Here is a 21,821-nt window from a genome sequence, read left to right as displayed (position 1 = left end):
ATTATTGCTGAGCATGCAGAATTTTACCAAGTGGGTAAACGTCACTTCCACCCATGTCCTTTGTTAATACAAGGCAGGAAGCAAGCTCTAATAGGCTTCCTTACTGTCCCTAGATTTTTTTTTTCATGTTAAGAATGAAAATGATTCAAACACTTTTATATTGCTCTTGAACTTACATTGTACTTGAATTTATATACCTTTGATATTATACTTGCAAGCGGATATTTCTGCAGGTTTTGTGTGAATGATCTACAATCCTTGTTTAAAAAGTTTAACCTGCTGGGCTGCATAGCTTTGCAAATTCCAGAGACCTTGGGGCTGTGGGTGGCATTGTGGTGTGGTTATGGGGTTAACTGTGATTCACACATTAGACTTAGGAATGTGAGTGGGCCATTGGGGAGTGTGGGCCTGGCCAGGCTATGGGGAGGCGGCCACACAAAGGGCACACAGTCACATTCCTCTGGGGCCTCTGGGCAAGCGTGGTGGCTGCCTGCCACTTGGCAGTGGTCTCTGGTATTTGCCTGGGAGAGGTTTCCTGGATTCCTTGGTTCAGGGAAGCACAGTACCCCAGGCAGAACACTGCTCCTGGCTCCGTGGCAAGGCCAGAGCTGAAGAAGCAGTTTTTGGAGGAGCCTGCAGCGTTTATGGAGAAGGCAATGGCACCCCACTCCAGTACTCTTGCCTGGAAAATCCCATGGATGGAGGAGCCTGGTAGGCTGTAGTCCATGGGGTCACGAAGAGTCGTACACGACTGCGTGACTTCACTTTCACTTTTCACTTTCATGCATTGGAGAAGGAAATGGCACCCCACTTCAGTGTTCTTGCCTGGAGAATCCCAGGGACGGGGGAGCCTGGTGGGCTGCCGTCTATGGGGTCACACAGAGTTGGACACGACTGAAGCAACTTAGCAGCAGCAGTAGCAGCAGCGTTTATAAAGGACCATCATCGTGGGAGGAGGCTAGGCATACAGAGGGTAGGAACATGGGGGGGACTCTTGAATTGCAGGGTTTTGATCTGGGCCCTGCCAGGTGTAGTGCATGGTCCCCTCCAGATTTGGGAGTGCTTTAGGGAAGGAGGACTGGGTGAAGGGTTCAAGTACTAAATGGGATGTTTGGTGCCTCAAGAGGATTGTCTGTGCTTAGAGTTACCACAGGTTCCTTCTGAAGAGTCACGGGGTTTCTCTGAATAAGGCATAGCTTCACACTGAACCAAATGGCCTTGTCTGTACAGTGGCGGGCTAGCAGCCGGCAAGCAAACATATTTATGACTTGGTGATCTTTTGATAACTGCTCATTCCTGAAAGGCAAATGGAAACTTCCAATTAGAATTCATGTCAGGTCACAGGGTGAGAGCATGGAAAAATATCACCAAATGCAGGCACAAACCAGGAAAGCCAAAATAATAAGGGAGCTACAAGATTGCAGAAATGTAAAGGGGCATTGGAATCCAGAGGAAAGGGAAGACCAAGGCAAGGGACACTCTCCACCATTATATGTTCAGCAAAAGCTGATACTCCTGGGGACTAAAATAGCAGAGATGTCAAATGTTTAACCTCAGTGTTAAACAAACAAACAAAAATGGAACCATAAAGCTTTTTAAGGTTATAGCTTGTGGACTGCAAAGTAAAAAGTTAAAATAGAACAGAAAAAAAGAAACAGAATAGAATAAGGAAAAAAGGATTGAAAACAAACAAAGATAAATTCAAGCTTTGAAATTTAATTGTTTGTCTTAGAATTTTTAAGAAAAACAATCCTGGATGGCAGAACAAATCATCCTAACTCATATTCCTGGAACTGTACTAGAGTAAATTATTCACAAGGGAATAATAAACATTTGGTGCACACTTGATTCTAATATCATTTTGCAAAACAAATATATTACACTGGTATCATACTCATTTATGATTGGAAGTCTTGTTGGATGAAGGAAGTAGTACATTTAAAGTGGCTGATGTTCTGAAATACCCACACTATTGGACAATCTGCACAAGCTAGAAATACACATTCTGAAACACACATGTTCCTTAAATGGGTTCAGTCGATCCCACCTACAAGGAAGGCTAATTATTGTTGTTTTAAAACTAGTATACACATATATACAGGATATATTTTGTGTGTCAGAGGGCTCTGATGTCATATAAATTGCAATAAAACTTCATTGTTTAGGGATTAAACATGTAACTCCTAGTGGGTCAGACAACATGATCTTAATGAACTAATGGGAAGAAAGTGGATGGCCTGGCCAGTGGGTGGCCATTGTTATGCTCTCTGCCATGGCATGCTGAGCCAGTGTTACCTGATCAGGTGGGTTTTCAAGGCAAGGCCAGCTGTTTCAGATTTTAGGGGAAATCTAATTTTTAAACATTGGCTTTTGGACATCAAAGATAATGGCTGTCCGGCCACCAGTGTGCTAACTCTGGCTTTAAATGTTAGAGTAAGGAGATAACAGGTGAATGTTTTCTGGCTCCTTGGCATGAAATTTTTAAAAAGAATTAAAAAAAAAAAAACTGAAGCAAGTTTGTAAATGTAAGAAAAGTTCTTCTTTTATCAAGGTCATGATTGTACAATTTTAACAACTTGAAGGATGGATATGTGAAGAAGATGGTGTCAGCTCTTTTCTACTCTGAGCCTTAGTCAGTCAGACCTTTGTGATCCATGTGTACCTAGATACATATATATTTATATACTTATACACATGTCTATAGATAAAAATCCTTCTGCCTGGCTCTTGGTACTGATTACTCCCTTTCTACCAAACTGAGCTGATCTTGGCTTCTATTTGGCAGATGTAGACTGCAGAAAGCACGTGATGGCAGTGCAGAGCTGTACTTTAGGAAAATCCCTCTGAAGTGGTTTGGAGGATAAAGAGGAGGAGGGGGAGATTAGTTAGGCAGGAGTCTCTTGAAGTTGTTGCCAGTAGAGTTGTCAAGACTAGGACTCAGGGATAAAGTAGCTTCAGTGTGATAAGGAAGGGCTTGATAAGAGCATTATGGGTTGCATAAAATTAGACTGAACTTAGTAAGTGGTTAGTGATGGGGAGATTAAGGAGTTTCTGATGGTTGCCAAGGCTCAAATATAAGAAACTGGCAAGTGGTGGCAAGCAGAAGCCATCGGTGAGAACTGGGGATCAGAGTGGTCAGCGGTGGTGAGTTTGGTTTGGGACCTGTTGATTCACAGGTGAGACTTCAAGTCTGAATCTAGAGCTTAAATACCATCTGCTTCTCTGCATAGAGGTCACAACTGGATCTAGGGGACGAATGAAATCCCTCAGGAAGTGACACACAGAAGTAAAGACAAAGACCCTGACCCAGGGAAAAGAATAGGGAGCTGAATGAAATCCAGGAGAGAAAAACACTTCAAGAAGTGGACAACTAATGAGCTCCCACTTGGTACCTGGCATCATATACACGTTCTCACTGAAGCCTCCCCTGGGCTTAAGAGACGTGGTTGCCCGATTGCTATAAATGAGGAGGCAGTTAAGCCAGGAGAGGCTGGCAAGGAAGTGGGACTGTGGGACAAACGGGGTTCCTTCAAGAAGGTGGGTGATGAAGGAAGTGAGAGGGAGCTTGATGGGGAGAGCACAGCTGAGAAAGAAGGAGATTTTGGAGGATGTCCTGAGGAGCATGTTTGTCACCCAGTGGAAAGGAGCAAAGGAAGAGGGAGATACAGAAGATGAAAGCTGGAGATGGGTTACGTAATGGATGGAGCTGAGAGGAAAAGCAGGAGTGAGAGGTGGGATCAAGAGAGATCTTCAGAGTGACAGGAACTGGAAAGCAAGCTGTCTGTGGACACAGTACCTGAGCCCCAAGCAGTGGTGAAGCTTCACAGCACCAGGGCCACAGATTTGAAAGGAGTGACCGGTTTGGGAAGCTGATGGCCAATTTCACATTACCTGGAGTAATGTTATTAGTCACTTATTTTCTTTTTATCTAAAGATTTTCTATGAATTGTTCACATTAATTCTCATGAATTATAGATACTTCAGTATTAATCCTGTATTCAGGATTAATACATGAATCCAGCCTAGATTCAGTAAAGATGACTTTACCTTTCATTTTTTCCCCAAGGAAACTATGCTATTTCTAGATGCTGTCACAAGAGTTTTTTGCTTGCTGTTTTGTTTTTCACTGCAGTGAAGAACAGGGCTACGCATCAAGAGCAATATAAGAGGAACTAGTTATTGTGTTTACATCATTATCAACACAACGGGTTTAACACATACTGTGGTGATTAAGATTCTTCTGGAAAAAAGCTCCCAGTTATATGGTAAGAAGGAATTTGGATTTTGGAGTTATTGGTACCCATATGACAATAGTATTTCCCAGTGGTGTGATCTTGGGCCAAAGGAATTGCTTTATGTCCTCTAACTCAAAGGTGGTAATTATACCTTACAATGTTCCAATGATAATTAGAAATCTATGAAAATACCTAGAACCTGCCTTAATAAATGGTGAAAATAATAGTAAATCACTAAATGAACCGAGGACTAAATTTATAAAAGAGAGCAACATAAAAGCATCATGTGTGTGTCTGCACTTTGTGTATGTGTAGTGCGTGTGTTTAGGAACTTTATTTTGCCATTCTCTTGTTGGATATTTGAATTGTTTCCAGTTTTATTCTACTACAAAGCATGCTGCTCTAAACATTTTCTTGCATATCTCTCGGTACACACCTGCTAGACTTGTTCTAGGCTTTCTCCCAGAGAATGGAAGGACTTTTGTGCTCGCCTTCACCTGGCTTCCCTGGTGGCTCAGCTGGTAAAAGCGTCTGCCTACAATGTGGGAGACCCGGGTTCTATCCCTGGGTGGGGAAGATCCCTGGAGAAGGCAGTGGCAACCCACTCCAGTATTCTTGCCTGGAAAATCCCATGGACAGAGGAGCCTGATAGGCTACAGTCCATGGGGTCGCAAAGGGTCGGACACGACTGAGCAACTTCACTTCACTTCTTCACCTCTGCTGGGTGTTGCCAAATCATTTTTTAAGTTGGTTGTACTCATTTGCATACCTACAGGCCAAACTTAAAAAATTTAGCTTGCCAATCTCATGGGTGTGAAATGGAATCTTGTTCTTTAATTAGTATCTCCCTGATTGTAGATCAGTTGAGCATCTTTTCAAGCTTGCTAGCCTTATGAGTTTTCTCTTCTTTGAAATGCTGTTACGCTTTTTGCCCTTTTTTTTTTTCTAGACTCGTTTTTTAAAAGGTATAAAAGGTATAAGGGCTCTGCATCAGGCATCTATCTATCTGTCTATCTATCATCTATCAGAGTTCAAGAGTCAATTTATACTATCATTAACTGATACTTCATCTGGCAGAAGAATCAATTGCTTGTACATATGATGCTGAATGATGAGTATTGGATGAATCAGATATGGGAGAAAAATAAGCCTGCCATTAATGATGTACAGTGACACATTAAATGTGATATCTTTCCATAGGGTATGACCGCAGGGCCTGGGAATCTGAGTTTTGAACAAATGCCACAGGTAATTCCTATGTCTTGATGTCTTCAGGAAATCTGGCCCAAGCTCCATTCCCGAAACTGATGTTTCGTGAGAGAAGGTCCTTTGGGTGCTTTTCTTCTTATTTCTTTGGCACAAATCTAGCTGAGAAGCAGTATAATTAGGGAAAACAAATGGGTCCAGAAAGAAGTGTCCTTGGTTTCATATAACCAGCTACACTCCCCTCTCCAAGTGATCAAGCCTGTGCCAATGATTCTTGGCTCCTGCTGACCCACTGCTGGCCCTGGGCCACCTGACCTCCTTGATGTCCCACAGCCGGGTACAATGACGTGTGTTGTGATTTTCTCCATGGTCCTCCAAACCTGCTCTTTCCATACTGTTGCCAGGACGTTCTTCTTAAACGTCTCCTGCATAAGACCTTTCAAAGAATTTGAGAGCTCTTATGAGAGAGATCTTGGAGAAGGGAATGGCAACCCATTCCAGTATTCTTGCCTGGACAATTCCAAGGATAGAGGAGCCTGGTGGGCTACAGTCTTTACAGGGTTGTAAAGAGTCAGACACGACTGAGCGACTAAAATTTTCACTTTATTCACGAGTGACCTAGCTGGGTCCTGTCCCTTTTCAGAAAGCACTTTCTTTGACCACTTCTTGCCTCTCACTTACTCTGTGCTTTGGACATGTTGATCTCTGTACTTTGGGAATGTGGGACCACCTGTCTAACACCAGTAATTTTTCTTCTGCTCTTTCCTCTATCTTAGATCTCCTCTCCCACTTCTCTGCTTCCCTGGTAAATCAAGTGATAAAGAATCCACCTGCCAATGCAGGAGACGTGGGTTTAATCCCTAGGTTAGGAAGATCCCCCAGAGGAGGAAATGGCAACCCATTCCAGTATTCTTGCCTAGAGAATCCCACAGACAGAGGAGCATGGCTGGCTACAATCCATGAGGTTGCAAAAGAGTCAGACATGATTGAGCACCTAAACAACAACAAAACAACTCACTTCTCTCCCTTTGGCTTCTCATCCTTATCCTTAGAGATGGTATTTCTCAGACTTTAACATGCATGCAGATAAACCAGGGATCTTGTTAAAATAGAGTCTGATTCCACTGGTCTATGGTGGGGCTTGAGATTCAGATTTCCTGGCAAGCTCCTGGGTGCCACAGGAAGCTACTAAGTCTGGGGACAACACTTTGAATCACAGAATGTAAAGACACAGCTTGGTATCACCTGCTTCTCCTTGAGTTGTAAATGCCCCTCAGTGTTTGCCATGCTTCTCACACTGTATTATGACAACTGCCTTATCTGTCAGTAAGTTCATTGAGGGCAAGAATTGTGCCTTGTTTACCTTTATTTATATTTGCTGTGCCTGGCATGTAGGAAACACTCAACGAATATTTGCTGAGTGAATAAACGATTCCAGCAATCCAGACAGATATTTGTCTGGCTGCGTTTTGCTGTTTGTGGCTGTTTTCCTGTTGAGCCCAATGACTCGTTGCTTTTCCAGATGGCGCCCTGTGGCCTGAAGGGTTGGCTCCACTTTCTACAAAGTGGCAGACCTCGCCAGGGGAGGATCAGCGGAGTGGGTGGTTAGCTTTGGTGTTGGAAGAACCCCACTTCTCTGTGCCTAATTTAGGTCAAGATTAGTGGGTTTAAAATTAGCCCTGAATTTTGTATTTTCTCGGTAGGGTTTGCTCATGCTTGTGAACACACACGCACACACATCTCTGAGGTTGAGTAGCCTCTTCCTTTTCTGATCCTGTTCCACATAGATGCTGGAATGAGTTTTCCCAAATAGAAATTTGGGTTATGCCACTCTGGGTGGCTCCCTTTCCCTTTAGGGAAAAGTCCAAATCTCTCTTCCTGGCTCATGCACACAGTGCCTGGGATAAGGCATGCTTACTCCTGTTGTCCCTGAGTGCCTCCTTCACTATTCAAGTCATCCCAATTAGGGTGATGAATAATGTGACTGCCCTACTCCTAAGCGCCACCCCCGCCGCCACATCCCCCCACACATCTCATGCTTTACCTTTTCAGTGAAGTCACTGGGTTGTGAGAATGTTTGCATTGCTGATCCAGTCCCAGGCTTCCAGCTCCAGCTGCAAATTCTCATGATGGGGACCCTGCTACCAGCTCACTGTTGCCTTGGCTCTGGACAGCTATTCTATGAACTGGGGTATATGTTTATTGTAAGTTGTGAGCTGTACGTACTCTAAAACCCAGCAAGATCAAATAATGAACACAGTGGTTAATGTTCTCCCTTAGCACTTTTAGCAGAAATCTCTTAATGATGGCATTAATCCTTTAATGGATGAATGGGTGAGGCATTCTACTTATGGGTGAGGAAATAATAGCTAGATGGAAGAAAAAGTTGCTGGTCTGTAGTAGTTATTTTGCTTAGAGTGTGTAATCTCCCTCCTCTCATCTCTTCATGAACTTGTTTTTCAGTGCTCTTTGGAAAGAGTATGAGTTGGAAAGCCAGAGCGATCTGGGTGAGGCCCACTCGGTTTCTCAGTTCTTCTGGGAGTTAGTATTCACACCTGTCAAAATGAAAATAATAAGACTTACTTTGCGTGGATAGTTACGTTGGTTAATTGAGATAATGTGGAAATGGTGAGTTATATATAATGTAGGTAAGACTTTCTCCTTGTTTTCAAAGACTAAACCAACTGAGTTATTTCAGTTAGGAAACAGCGACAGTGCTTCATATTATTTGGTCCTGAGCTGTGGCACTAGGCTTGTTCTGTTTTTAAGCTGGGAGAGCTGCTTTCCCTTTGTTACTCTGTGTATTTCACTAATGCAGCCATGCCGAACCCCAGCACATGCCTGACTGTTCCTCTCTGAGTTACCACTGTGTCTGGGATATAAAAGGCCTGTGCTTATCTTCTGAAAACACAGCTGCTTCAATTATATCATGCCAGGCTTTCTGTCAAGGAAATCTCCATTGCAGATAGTGGAAACGTCGCAAAGATAGAGATTCAGTGCCCTGTACATTTTTTCTGTAAATCTTGGAGTTTTTTAAAACCAGAGAGTGCGAAATGGAGACGTAGGCAAAGGAGAAAGATTTAACAACTTCTATGTGGTTGAGTGCTCGTTATTTTGAGGAACAGTGACGTGAACGTAAAGGCCCTCTTTGTGTTAGAATAGGGCAAATATTTACCATTCGGTCCAAGGACAGCATATAACAGAGTTGCTGTGAATCCACTCCAGCCTCTCAGGGGTCCACAGGCTAGGACTATGAGTATCACCAGGAGCTTGTAGGAGATTGAGTCACAGGCCCCATCCCAGTCCTACTCAATCAGAAGCTGAATCTTAACAAGATCTTCAAAGAGACTCAAATGTAGATTAAAGTTTAAAGAAGCTTTGCTCTTGGCCAGTGCCGTCTAATAGAACTTTCTGTGACGATGGTGATGTTCTGTATGTGTGCCATCTAGTACGGTAGACACTTGGCCATATGTGGCTGAGAATTTGAAATAGGACTAGTACAACCAAGGACTAAAGTTAAAGCATATTTAACAATTATAACTGGAATGTAGTTAGTCACATGTGGTGTGTGGCTACGAAATTGGGTAGCACAGCATGAAACTTTACCAGGTTTTGCTTGCAGGATTCCTGGGGAGGGTAATGCTGTCTCCCGTCATCCCCAGGGCACGGTCAGGTTTTCCCACGTGGCCAGGAAGTACCACTGCCCATTCCTCGTCCTCGCTGTGACCATGGTCCATGCACAGTCCCTGGAATAAATCCAGGAGCTTCAGCATTCATGATACCCTTACTTTCTCCTGGAGGCTCAGAGTGGTTAGCTGGATAGGAAAAAAGTAACTTCAGTTGCACTAAGCCAACACAATAAACTGATAACTGTCCTTTTCTAATTGTGTTATTTCTGTTATTTCACAAATCCCTGAGTATCAGAAAATGTTATTTCTCTACTTTGCTTCATCTGCAATGTATCTAACTTACAAAATAGAAATTGATGCTTTTTATTGACCTTCTTTCTCCTTTAATATTTTCACTTTCTCCATGGGGAACTCTAGTTCAAGTTATTTTCATTACGGTCCCCTGAAGGGGTCTTGAGAAACTTTCCTTTCCACATCTTTGCTCAAGCATTCCTTCTGGGTCCTCCTAAGCCATGCCCCTGTGGGGCATCTACTCCATAAATACCACCTGTGCTATTGTGAGACACGGCTTCTGTAATTTTAAGATGTCTCTTCTTTTTCCTACCTTCTCCATGCTGATCATCTCTAATCATCATTTCAAACGTAACTTCTTTTTTATCAAATTTGGCAACACAAAACATTTCCCGGCTGTTCGCTGGGGACACATGGCCAAGCGATGATGCAAACATCTGTTCTGGTTGGAACAGCCCTTATAATTCACCAAATGGAGTTCTGGGACCATCTGTCTCCCCCTCCTCCCATGTGACCCCAGAGTTCTGTGGAGGTCAGGGGGAGTAAAGAGTCATTTGATGGATGAAAATAAAGTTTAGTGTGATAGCAAACTTTTATTCTAAAACGGAAACATTTATTGATCAGTGTACATTTGATTACACCTCATAGATGTTTTATAATCAGATATAGGGTTGTCATTTCTTTATATTAATGTTTGTCCTTAAATAGTGCCTGATTAGGAGACACCCCCATTTAGACCCTGAGCACAGGAAGGGGCTGGAATGATCATCTCATTGTATGGAGAAGTAAAGGGCCTTCCATAGAGCTTCCCTGGGCATGGCCTAAGAGTCAGCTTGTAACATTTATAAGTTTGGGTCTCTTGACATACCCGTCTGTAAGTGGGCTTCAGGGAGTCCATGAACCCCAAAAATTATAGCAAGGTTTTGTGTGTGTATGTGCAGCGCTGGGACAGGGAACTCAATACATTTATTAGAGTCTCAGCGTTGCATCATGCTATTCTCCTTTTGAATTCTCCTGATAATGGTGATTAGTTTGACCAACTTCTCATATTTAGGATGAGGCATATAGAACATTTGCTAGAAAATTACAATATGCAGAGAAGTTAGCATTACTGGTGGGGAACTTTATTACAAACCATTCTGCCGATGGTGATTGCCGGCTTCAAGGAAGAGAGGGTAAGAATATTTAGGCTATTCAGGGGAAAGTCAGCTTCCCAGATGGTGCAGTGGTAAAGAATCTGTCTGCTAGTGTGGGAGATGGGGGTTCGATCTGAGCTTGGAAGATCCCTTGGAGGAGGAAATGGCAACCCACTCCAGTATTCTTGCCTGGGAAATCGCATGGACAGAGGAGCCAGGTGCGCTATAGTCCATGGGGTCGCAATGAGTCAAACACGACTGAGCATGTACTCAAGAGGAAAGTCATCACTTTCTCATTGATCAAATGTAGCTCTTTGCATGGTTTGTACAGACTTTGGAGTCAAAAGACTTGATCTTGGATCTCTGCTCTGCTGCTCCCTGGCTATGTGATCTTAAGCAAGTGGTTTGTTGTTTTTCTTTGAACCTCAATTTTCTCCTGTATACGAGACAGCAAAAGAGACACTGATGTATAGAACAGTCTTTTGGACTCTGTGGGAGAGGAAGAGGGTGGGATGATTTGGGAGAATGGCATTGAAACATGTATACTATCATATATGAAATGAGTCGCCAGTCCAGGTTTGATGCACGATACTGGATGCTTGGGGCTGGTGCGCTGGGACGACCCAGAGGGATGATACGGGGAGGGAGGAGGGTTCAGGATGGGGAACATGTGTATACCTGTGGCGGATTCATGTTGATATATGGCAAAACCAATACAATATTGTAAAGTTAAAAAAAAAAAAAAACTTAGGGATAGTAATACTTGCTTTGCAGGGCTGTAATGAGGAGTCACTGCAAGAATGTATACAGGGTCCTGAGGACACAGCAGACCCTCTGCAAATGATCACCGTTTCCATTATTTCTGCTGACCATTTCAGAGCTACTGAGGACTTGTGTCTTTCTAGATCAAAAGGCATCTTCTAGATTTACTGTTACCATAAGCAGAGGAGTGGGATACTGAGGAAACCCAGTTCCTGGGATAGCTTACTTTCAAACTTCTCTGGGGATGATCATGGAATATGTATATTTGTTAATTTGGAGACTGCAGGAGGTATAACTGTTTGCTCATAGTGCCTGATTGCTTAAAATGTAAATGCTCAGTGTCCACATCTCTAAAGTCAGCTGGTCCACTCTCTGCTGTTCAGCCTTTTGAGGGAGTTCAGGATGCTATGGTGGATTATTCTTTTCTCGGCTAGCTCTTCCACTTTCTCTCACCATCCATGATATGTTCCCGTCTATCTGCTGGAATTATGTTTCCTGCAGTAGAGTTTACAGGCTAACAGAGCACATGATCTTCCAGGAAGTTCAGTGCTGGCTGGACACATCCTTTGGGGAACAGAGCCATTAAGATGCTGTGTTTCTGGCAAATGTGATCTGTTTTATAGCGAGACATAGGAGAAGGGTATGGCTTTCTATTTTAAGCCACAGGTGAAACTTCATGTGTAGGGAGCAGGCAGAGTTTCTGTCTGTGGTCTACCTTAGGTTGTTCTGTGGCTTGGGTCAACTCAGTTTCCCTCCTCTGTGGAAAAGAAATGCCTTTAAGACCTGGTATAAGGGACAAACCGGAGAAGGCAATGGCACCCCACTTCCGTACTCTTGCCTGGACAATCCCATGGACGGAGGAGCCTGGTAGGCTGCAGTCCATGGGGTCACTAAGAGTCAGACATGACTGAGTGACTTCACTTTCACTTTTCACTTTCATTCATTGGAGAAGGAAATGGCAACCCACTCCAGTGTTCTTGCCTGGAGAATCCCAGGGACGGGGGAGCCTGGTGGGCTGCCGTCTATGGCGTCACACAGAGTCAGACACAACTGAAGCGACTTAGCAGCAGCATAAGGGACAAACATTTGTTTTATAATAATAATAATTGAGCATTTGGGATTAGCAGATGCAAACTATTATGTATAGGGTGGATAAACCACAAGGTGCTACTGTATAGTACAGGGAGCTGTATTCAATATCCTGTGATAATTCGTAACAGAAAAGACTATGAAAGAGACTCTATGTGAATATCACTTCGCTGGACAGCAGAAATTAACACATTGTAAATCAACCATATTTCAGTAAAAATTATTAAAAATAATAAATTCAGATGAGCTTTACTTAACTCTCTCAGTTGGCTGATGTAAGTGCTTCTTAGAATAAGGTGAACACAGAACATGAATCATGCCTCCCAGGTCTTTCCTATCTTGCTTCTCACAATCCCCACCATCTGTAACACACACCCACACCCCCACCTCCTGCCCCCCCACACACACCCCACTTTACTTTCCACTGTCCCTACTATCACACCAGCCCTTCATGATCCTGAATCCTGTGATGACATCTCTTACATCTTGTGAGACTGGGAGATCTATCATAATGCCTGTTCAAATTACTGTGAACACATATTGTCTTTTAAGGTTTCTCTCTTCCCAAATTAAAAAAAAAGTTACAGCAAAAACAAACTCAGCTGTAGACTATTTAAAAGTAACGTACTTCACTAGTCAAGTTCTCTAGGAATGGAAAATTCCAATTCAGGATAAAAATGAGCCCTGGCTTATGTGTCTTGCCACCAACAGAAATCTTATTTTCCCTCTAAATATATAACTAATGCATCCCATAGAACATGTTTGTGTTTTTAGCTCTAGGTGTTTTTAGTTAATATTCAGTGCATTCTTGAGAGAGCAGCACTGGTGAAAGGAATGATTCTGATAGGTGCTGTTTCGTTCTCAGCTGGGACGAATTTCTTTCTTAAGCACCACCCCTGTGGTGGTACTTTCTTTTTTTTCTGTGTGAGACCTGAGAGGCTCACTCTAATGACTGAAGGAGAAGGTAATGGCAACCCACTCCAGTACTTGGAGTTCCAAGTGGGCTGCCGTCTATGGGGTCGCACAGAGTCCGACACGACTGAAGTGACTTAGCAGCAGCAGCAGCTTTTCTCCTGTCTACCACCCTATCTCTCTCTCTTCCCTTGGGTTACCCCTGGAGCTCACTCCTCCCCATTTCTTTGCTTCACCCAATCTTCCTTCCCTATCCTTCCTGGAACCTGTGGCCTTCAATTTCCATCATTAGCCAGCATCATCCTACACCAGCGTCCTCAAATTGTGGCCCCAAACTACAAGTCTCAGCATCATCCTGCATGGTAGGCAGGATGATGACCTTCTAATGAAGTCTGCATCCTAATTCCTAGAACCTGTGCACGTGTGCTCAGTCACATCTGACTTGGCGATCCCATGAACTATAGCCCACCAGGCTCCTCTGGCCATGGGATTCTCCAGGCAAGAATACTGGAGTGGGTTACCATGCCTTCCTCCAGGGGTTCTTCCTGACCTAGGGATTGCATCTGCATTTCTTGCATCTCCTTCATTGGCAGGCAGATTCTTTACCACTGTGCCACCTGGGAAGCCCATAGAACCTGTAGATATGTTAAATTACAAGGCAACAGGAAATTAAGGTAGCATGTATCATTAAGATGGCTTAGCACTGACCTCAAAATAGGGACAGCACCCTGGATTATCCATGCGAGTCCAATGTAATCACAGAGTCTAAATTGGAGGAGGGAGGCAGTGTCAGAATGATGCAGGAAAGACTTGCCCAGCCATTGCTGCCTTTGAAAATAAGAGATTGTGACCATGAGCCAAGAGATGCAGTTCACATCTAGGAACTGGAAGAAGCAAGAAAATGGATTATCCCTAGAGCCTCCAGAAATAAAGACAGCCCTGCAGATGACTTAATTTTAGCCCAGTAAGACCAGTTTTGGACTTAGAGTTTTGAATTTCAGAACTATAAGGTAATTGTTTTAACTTGTAGTTTTAAGTCACTAATTTTGTGGAATTTCTTACAGCAGCAATTGGAAACTAATACCCCTGGGAATTTCTTACAAACACATGTATACCGGTGATGGGTTCATTTTGATATTTGGCAAAACTAATACAATTATGTAAAGTTTAAAAATAAAATTAAAAATAAAATAAAAATATGAAAAAAAACCAAAAAACAAAAATTCTAGACCCACTCCAGACCTATTATATCAGAAGCTTTAGGGGTAGGGTTCAGGAATCTGCATCTTAACAGCCCTCAGGGGGAATCTGATGCATGTAAAGTTTGAGAATCTCTAGGGCATCCGTTTCCCCTTACGAGGTCTGAGTAGAAGGGAAGAGGAGTGGTATTTGGAGAATGTGGTCAGGAAGATGCTATAGGTTAGATAAAATGGCATGGTCAGGTGGCTGCATGTGGGTTCACCACTGAGATGGCTGGCTTTGCATGACGTTGTTGTCCCTAGTAAGGGACAATGTGTAATTTATGACATGAAACAGCATGGTAAACTCTGCTCCTGCAGCTTGTCAGCCAGCTTTTCAAAGAGATGTTTTAGGGGCTTCCTTTAGTCTCTTTTACTTATCTCAAATGGACTTGTTTATTACAAACGTAGCCAAGTTAGAGTGGGTGGTAGAATTAAAGCCAGGTGCTGCCAGTGAAGAAGTTAGAGATTGTCACATCCAGGGACTTCCTTGGTGGTCCAATGGTTAAGATTCTTGCTTCTAATGCAGGGGACATGGGTTTGATCCCTGGTCAGGGAACTAAGATCCCACGATGTGGCCAAAAAGTTTTTAAAAAAGAATGTCATGTCCAATTACTCATTTATTTGGCATACATTTAGCCCTCAGTTCAGTTCAGTTGCTCAGTTGTGTCCGACTCTTTGAGACCTCATGAACTGCAGCACGCCAGGTTTCCCTGTCCATCACCAACTCCCAGAGCCTACCCAAACTCATGTCCATTGAGTCGGTGATGCCATCCAACCATTTCATCCTCTGTTGTCCCCTTCTCCTCCTGCCCTCAGTCTTTCCCAGCATCAGGGTCTTTTCCAATGAGTCAGCTTTTTGCATCAGCTGGCCAAAGTATTGGAGTTTTAGCTTCAACATCCATCCTTCCAATGAACACCAGGACTGATCCCCTTTAGGATGGACTGGTTGGATCTCCTTGCAGTCCAAGGGACTCTCAAGAGTCTTCTCCAACACCACAGTTAAAAAGCATCAATTCTTTGGTGCTCAGCTTTCTTTATAGTCCAACTCTCACATCTGTACATGACTACTGGAAAAACCATAGCCTTGACTAGATGGACCTTTGTTGGCAAAGTAATGTCTCTGCTTTTGAATATGCTGTCTAGGTTGGTTATAACTTTCTTTCCAAGGAGTAAGTGCCTTTTAATTTCATGGCTGCAGTCACCATCTGCAGTGATTTTGGAGCCCCCAAAAATAAAGTCAGCCACTGTTTCCCCATCTATTTGCCATGAAGTGACGGGACTGGATGCCATGATCTTAGTTTTCTGACTGTTGAGCTTTAAGCCAACGTTTTCACTCTCCTCTTTAACTTTCATCAAGAGGCTCTTTAGTTCTTCACTTTCTGCCATAAGGGTGGTGTCATCTGCATACCTGAGGTTATTGATATTTCTCCTGGCAATCTTGATTCCAGTTTGTGCTTCCTCCAGCCCAGCATTTCTCATGATGTACTCTGCATATAAGTTAAATAAGCAGGATAACAATATACAGCCTTGATGAACTCCTTTTCCTATTTGGAACCAGTCTGTTGTTCCATGTCCAGTTCTAACTGTTGCTTCCTGACCAGCATACAGATTTCTCAAGAGGTAGGTCAGGTGGTCTGGTATTCCCGTCTCTTTCAGAATTTTCCACAGTTTATTGTGATCCACAGTCAAAGGCATTGGTATAATCAATAAAGCAGAAATAGATGTTTTTCTGGAACTCTCTTTCTTTTTCAATGATCCAGCAGATGTTGAGAATTTGATCTCTGCTTCCTCTGCCTTTTCTAAAACCAGCTTGAACATTTAGCCTACCAGGTGCCAATTGCTGTGTGAGACCCCGAGGAAGGCTGAACAAGACAGACAAAATCCCTGCTCACAAGGATCTTTGTTCTAATGGAGTTGACAGCAGACACATAGTTTGATAAATAAGGGGATTTTTTTCATGTTCATTAAGTCTCCTGCACAGATTCACTTGGTTTTTCCTTTGTACTGTAATACAGGGGCTTCCCCAAGTGGTGTTGCTATTAAAGAACCTGCCTGCCAATGCAAGAGAAGTAAGAGACAAGGGTTCAATCCCTGGGTCAGGAAGACCCCCTGGGGGAGGGCATGACAACCCACTCCAGTATTCTCGCCTGGAAAATCCCATGAACAGAGGACAGACTGTACAGAGGATAAAAAATCCCATGGACAGACTGTTGCCTGGAAGGCTACAGTCCATAGGGTCACAAGGAATTGGACATAACTGAAGCAACTTAGCATGCATGCATAATACAAGGAAGTTTAGAATGGGAAGTAACTGAACTATGTCCCAGATCACCTTATAGACTGAGGCTGGTGAAAGAGAAGTAAGCATCTGCGTGCTTCTTGATGGACACTTTGAAAGTCTTTTAAGAAAATCAATGTAGACAACATCTTGGATCCTGCCCTAGTGGAAACTGTGGTTGAGAACTAAGTAAGTGGGGGTGGATAAAGAAAATTGGCTCGGGGGAGTAGGATGTGGCAGCTGAGAAAATATGATGGAGGGGAGATGGGAGGAGAGGTTGTAAGGTCCCTTTCGGGCTGTTCAGACAAAGAAGTCCGTATTGAAGAGGAGATTCACTTTATATCTTTAGGATAATAACCTTCCCCAAGTACCCAGATACTAGCTCTGAAGCAAATTTAAAGAACAGCCCTTTCCAAGAAGGTATGTCATTTATTCCTGAGGATGTCTATTTCACTTTTGGACAGGAGTCAGCTCTATGTCTGATCGATAGAAAATGAATTATGCAGGGCATTATCTTGGCTGAGTATATAATAATGAACTGCTATTCCTTTCTTCTCCTTCATAAATTGCATATGAGAAGCTTATGTAATGTCTATAACGAATCCCCTTTTTGTCTCCCAGGAGCATAGGTTTACTGGTTGTGGTCTCTGTTCATGATTTATTCCCTGCATATTTAGAGATTCCAGGCAGCTTGCAATGGCATGCCAGGTCCCTTCCATTTGCCCCTCCAGAGCCACTCTACCTTCTCTGACCCAGGAGACTGATCTGATCAATGACATAGGTATGAGCTGCCTTGTTCTTTGGCTTCTGGTTGTGTTTGACCAATAGGGGTCCCAGCCAAGAGGCCACTTGGATGACGGAGTGAGGTGTGGGTACTCTAAATTGAGTGTGCCATTAACTTTCTCTTGGGATTTTGAGAGATGTGAATATCAAAATATATAACAAGGAAATAAGCACCATTAAAGAAAATGAAAGGCACAGGAATCAGAACTAGGAACTGAGGTAGCCATCATGTCTGTGTATCTTTTTGTGTGTGTTGGACAATTAGATCTGTCTTTTGTGAATGACTTGTTCAAGTCTATTGCCCATCCTAAAATTGGGTTGTTAGTCTTTTTGTTTATTTGTAGGTGTGTCTTAAAGATAAAATCTGATATCAGTCTTTTGTCAGAAATAAGTATTGCAAATATCTCTCCCCAGCATGTGGCTTGCATCTTCACAGTCCTAATGATGTCCTTTGTCTAACAGATATTCTTAATTCTAATGAAGTCCAGTTTATCATTTGTTTTATTATATGGTTAATACTTTTAGTGTTCTATTTAAGAAATCTCTGCTTCCTCCAAGATCATGATGATTATATTTTCTTCCAGAAGATTTATTGTTTTACCTTTCACATTAATGTCTATGATTCAACTCTGATTTTTTAAAAACAGCTTTATTGAGGTATAATTTACATACCATTAAGTTTACTCATTTTAAGAGTACCATTCAATTATTTTTTTAAAAGTGAATTTACAGAGTTGTGCAACTGTCTTCATTATCTAATTTTAGAATATTTCCATCACTAAGGAAAAAAACCCTTGTCTGCATTTGTAGCCATTCCCCTTTCCCACCCTGTTCAGTTCAGTTCAGTCGCTCAGTCGTGTCTGACTCTTTGTAACCCCATGGACTTCAGCACACCAGGGCTTCCTGTCCAACACCAACTCCCGGAGTTTACTCAAACTCATGTCCATTGAGTTGGTGATCCCACCCTGAGCACCAGGCAACTACTAATCTACTTTCTCTCTATATAGATTTGCCTTTCAGATTCGTGTATGTGTGTGTGATGGGTAATTATTAAGCACAGACCTTTAACTCCAAGCTTTCTAGAAGCCAGAGCAAAAAGAGAGTCCCATTTTTTTCATAGTCTTCTTGGCTAGGACTTCAATTCCATCATTTCAGGAAGAATCAAATATTTGTGACAGGTCTTATAACAGGCATTGGGTAGTTTAACAGGTAATGTCTTTGACTACATCTTGGCATGAGATAGAAAAAGTTCAAACAGTTATTTCTTCTGTTGGCACCCTCTAAGAGTTAAGGGATTATCTATCCCCCAGTTGAGATGAGGGAAAGCACATCTGTGAGAAGCTATGATAATAAGGATTGTGTACATGGATTTCTGGACACACTGGGGGAACTTCAGGCAGCTAAGGCGCAAGCAGGCACTGTGGTTCTGCTAAACACATGAGTCTTAAGCAGGGTTTGGGTGAGGATGGATCAGTCTTTTTCATAGTGGGATTCTCTGACGGGTAAGTGCCTGAAGTGCCAAAGAAGCCATATTATTTATTTTTCTTCTAAAATTTTCCCCCAGCTTTATTGAAGTATGATTGACAAAAATATAATATTTAATATATTTAAGACCTACAATGTGATGTTTTGATATACATATATATCATGAAATGATGAGTACCACAGTCAAGCTAATTAACACAAACCTCATTTCACATAGTTACGATTGTATGTGTATGTGTGTGGTGAGAACACTTAAGATCTAATGCTCTATTCTCATAGCAAATTTCAAGTGTACATGCAGTATTAACTGCAGTCACCATGCTATTCACTAGGTTTCCAGAGCTTTTGTTGTTCAGTCGCTAAATTGTGTTTAACTCTTTCTGACCCCCTGGACTGCAGCGCACCAAGCTTCTCTGTCCTTCACTGTCCCCCAGAGTTTGCTCAAACTCTTGTCCATTGAGTTGGTGATGCCATCCAACCATCTCATTCTCTGTCAACCCCTTCTCCTCCTGCCTTCAATCTTTCCCAGCATCAGGGTCTTTTTCAATGGGTTGGCTCCTCACACCAGGTAGCCAAAGTATTGGAGCTTCAGCATCAGTTCTTCCAGTGAATATTCAGTGTTGATTTCTTTTAGAATTGACTGGTTTGATCTCCTTGCAGTCCAAGGGACTCTCAAGACTCTCCTCCAGCACCACAATTCACAAGTATCAATTCTTCAGTGCTCAGCTTTCTTTACATCCAACTCTCACATTCATATATGACTGCTGGAAAAACCATGGCTTTGACTATATCGACCTTTGTGGGCAAAGTAATGTCTCTGCTTTTTAATATGCAGTCTAGGTTTGTCATGGCTTTCCTTCTAAGGAGCAAGTATCTTTTAATTTCATGGCTGCAGTCACCCTCTGCCATGATTTTGGAGCCCAAGAAAATAAAATTTGTCACTGTTTCCACTTTCCCCTCTTCTATTTGCCATTCCAAAGCTTATTTATCTTATAATTGAAAGTTTGTACCCTTTAAGCTATATCTTCTCTCCCCTGCCCCCTCCCCATCATCTCCCAGCCCACAGTGACACCGTTCTATTCTTTGTTTCTCTGAGTTCAATTTTTAGCTGTATTATTTATTAAAGTAGGATCCATGTGCTGTATATAACTACAAGACATGCAGGTGGCAGAATTGACATATTGTGAACATTTAAGGGTTTGGTGTGTCCTTATATTTCTGCTCATCAGTAGCTCGCAGCTTTATCCCCTGGATAAAGCATGGATGCCAGGGGGTCATGAATAGAGTCAACACTCCTCACAGAAAGAACCTTTCATTTTGCTCCCATGCCTGGAAAAATAGATGGCTAGTTCCCTAGATTTTTGTACCATGAAGTATGAGAAAAAATGGTTTGGGGCCTACATAGTTTTAACAGTTCTTATCACTTGGTCACCTCCAAAGATGTACTTACACTTTCGATATACCCAATATGATCACTTAATTTTAAAATATAGCCTTACATAGCTGTTTGAATTGACTAGTTGAACAGAGTTACTTATAGGCCATCAAATATTGAATATCTGCCAACTGCGATGATTTATTTGGACCATAATTTGATGTTGAAATGTTTTCAAGTCATCATTTAGCTGACATGTTCAGCTACTCACAAAGGCTACTCTTCTAGTCAGTCATGGCAAAAGCCATATAACCGGCATGGAGAAGTTTGCTTCTCTGTCTGCTGTAGTAGGGCATGTAGCCACTGTACCCAAAAGCTTCATGAACTAAACATGCTTGAAAAGGACACTCTTGCACTACCAGGGAGACTATAAATTGGTACAACCACTTTAGAAAGCTCTCTGGCAGAATCTACTATAGGCAAACATATGCATCCTGCATGTCTGAGTAATTCCACTTCTAAGTATAATACACCCAATAGAAATGGTTATATATGTTCACCAAATATATGTCCAAGTATGTTCATAGCAGCTTTACTTGTAATACATAAACAAAACTGGAAACTACCCAAATGTCCATCATTATACAACTGTTGAATATATTAATGAATTGGGTAATCATACAGTAGAAAAACTGTACAGCAATAAAGTCAATGACCACACAACAACATGTAAGACTTTCAGAAATTATATTGAACTAAAGGAGACATAAAGAATGTTACTATAAGATTCTATTCACTTAAAATTCAGGAATAGGCAAAACTGATGATAGAAATCAGTAATGGGTATCTTTAGGGAGATGATGACGGAGGGTATGAAGGGGCTTTTGAAGCATGAGTAATGTTTTAATGTTTGATCTGGGTGGTGGTTCTGTAGATTTGTTCACCTTGTAAAAATTTGCTGAGCGGCATACTTATGGTTTGAGTACTTTACTGCATGTATGTTATATCCATAAAAATATTTACTTAAAAGAGGGCAGCTAGAACAGTCCTGCCTTATGTATTGAGGATTATCTGATAAAAGTCCATTTCTGTCCATTCACTGATTCTAGAAATGGTGCAGATTTTGAAGAGTCATGAGTAACCTGATATAAAATATGAATGGATAACTTGACTCAGAGGGAGTTTCTGTATTTAGACTCAAAGTTTGACAAGAATTAATGGAGGGAGTGAGAAATTGCACATTTTTCCACGTTCACCTCTCTTTGAGATGAAATAATCTATAATAGTGAGCTTCAGTGAAATAGCTATGTCTCAAATGGCTGACTTCTCACCTAAGATATTAAACTGAGAAACTCAGGTTTGTGCTCTCCACCCACCTAGACAGAATGGCAACCCAGCT

General features: G+C 42.2%; 1 protein-coding gene and 1 long non-coding RNA gene across 29 annotated transcripts in view; one reads left to right on the top strand and one right to left on the bottom strand.

Annotated features, from left to right (window-relative positions):
- Positions 1–21,821, top strand: part of FRMD3 (FERM domain containing 3) — a 379,694-nt gene that overhangs the window by 147,034 nt on the left and 210,839 nt on the right. For 2 of the 28 annotated variants that reach the window (XM_086416755.1, XM_086416757.1), the window contains one exon: positions 4,133–4,265. The exons of the other annotated variants lie outside the window; for them this stretch is intronic. In XM_086416755.1, the coding sequence (XP_086272881.1) occupies positions 4,263–4,265 (3 nt within the window). In that variant the 5' untranslated portion in view covers positions 4,133–4,262. The remainder of the gene's footprint in view (positions 1–4,132; positions 4,266–21,821) is intronic. 28 annotated transcript variants of the gene reach the window in all.
- Positions 905–9,257, bottom strand: LOC147367491 (uncharacterized). Its single transcript, XR_015170132.1, has 3 exons — positions 9,048–9,257; positions 7,486–7,996; positions 905–1,296 (listed from the first exon to the last, which is right to left on the bottom strand). It is a non-coding gene; the product is annotated as an uncharacterized LOC147367491 (long non-coding RNA).

The sequence above is a fragment of the Bos grunniens genome, chromosome 8 (genome assembly GCF_055505025.1).
Source record: "Bos grunniens cultivar Pamir isolate PY7600 chromosome 8, Bosgru_T2T1.0, whole genome shotgun sequence".
Lineage (NCBI taxonomy): Eukaryota > Metazoa > Chordata > Mammalia > Artiodactyla > Bovidae > Bos > Bos grunniens.
Note: the sequence above shows the minus strand (reverse complement) of the source record. Positions and strands in the feature narration are given on the sequence as shown.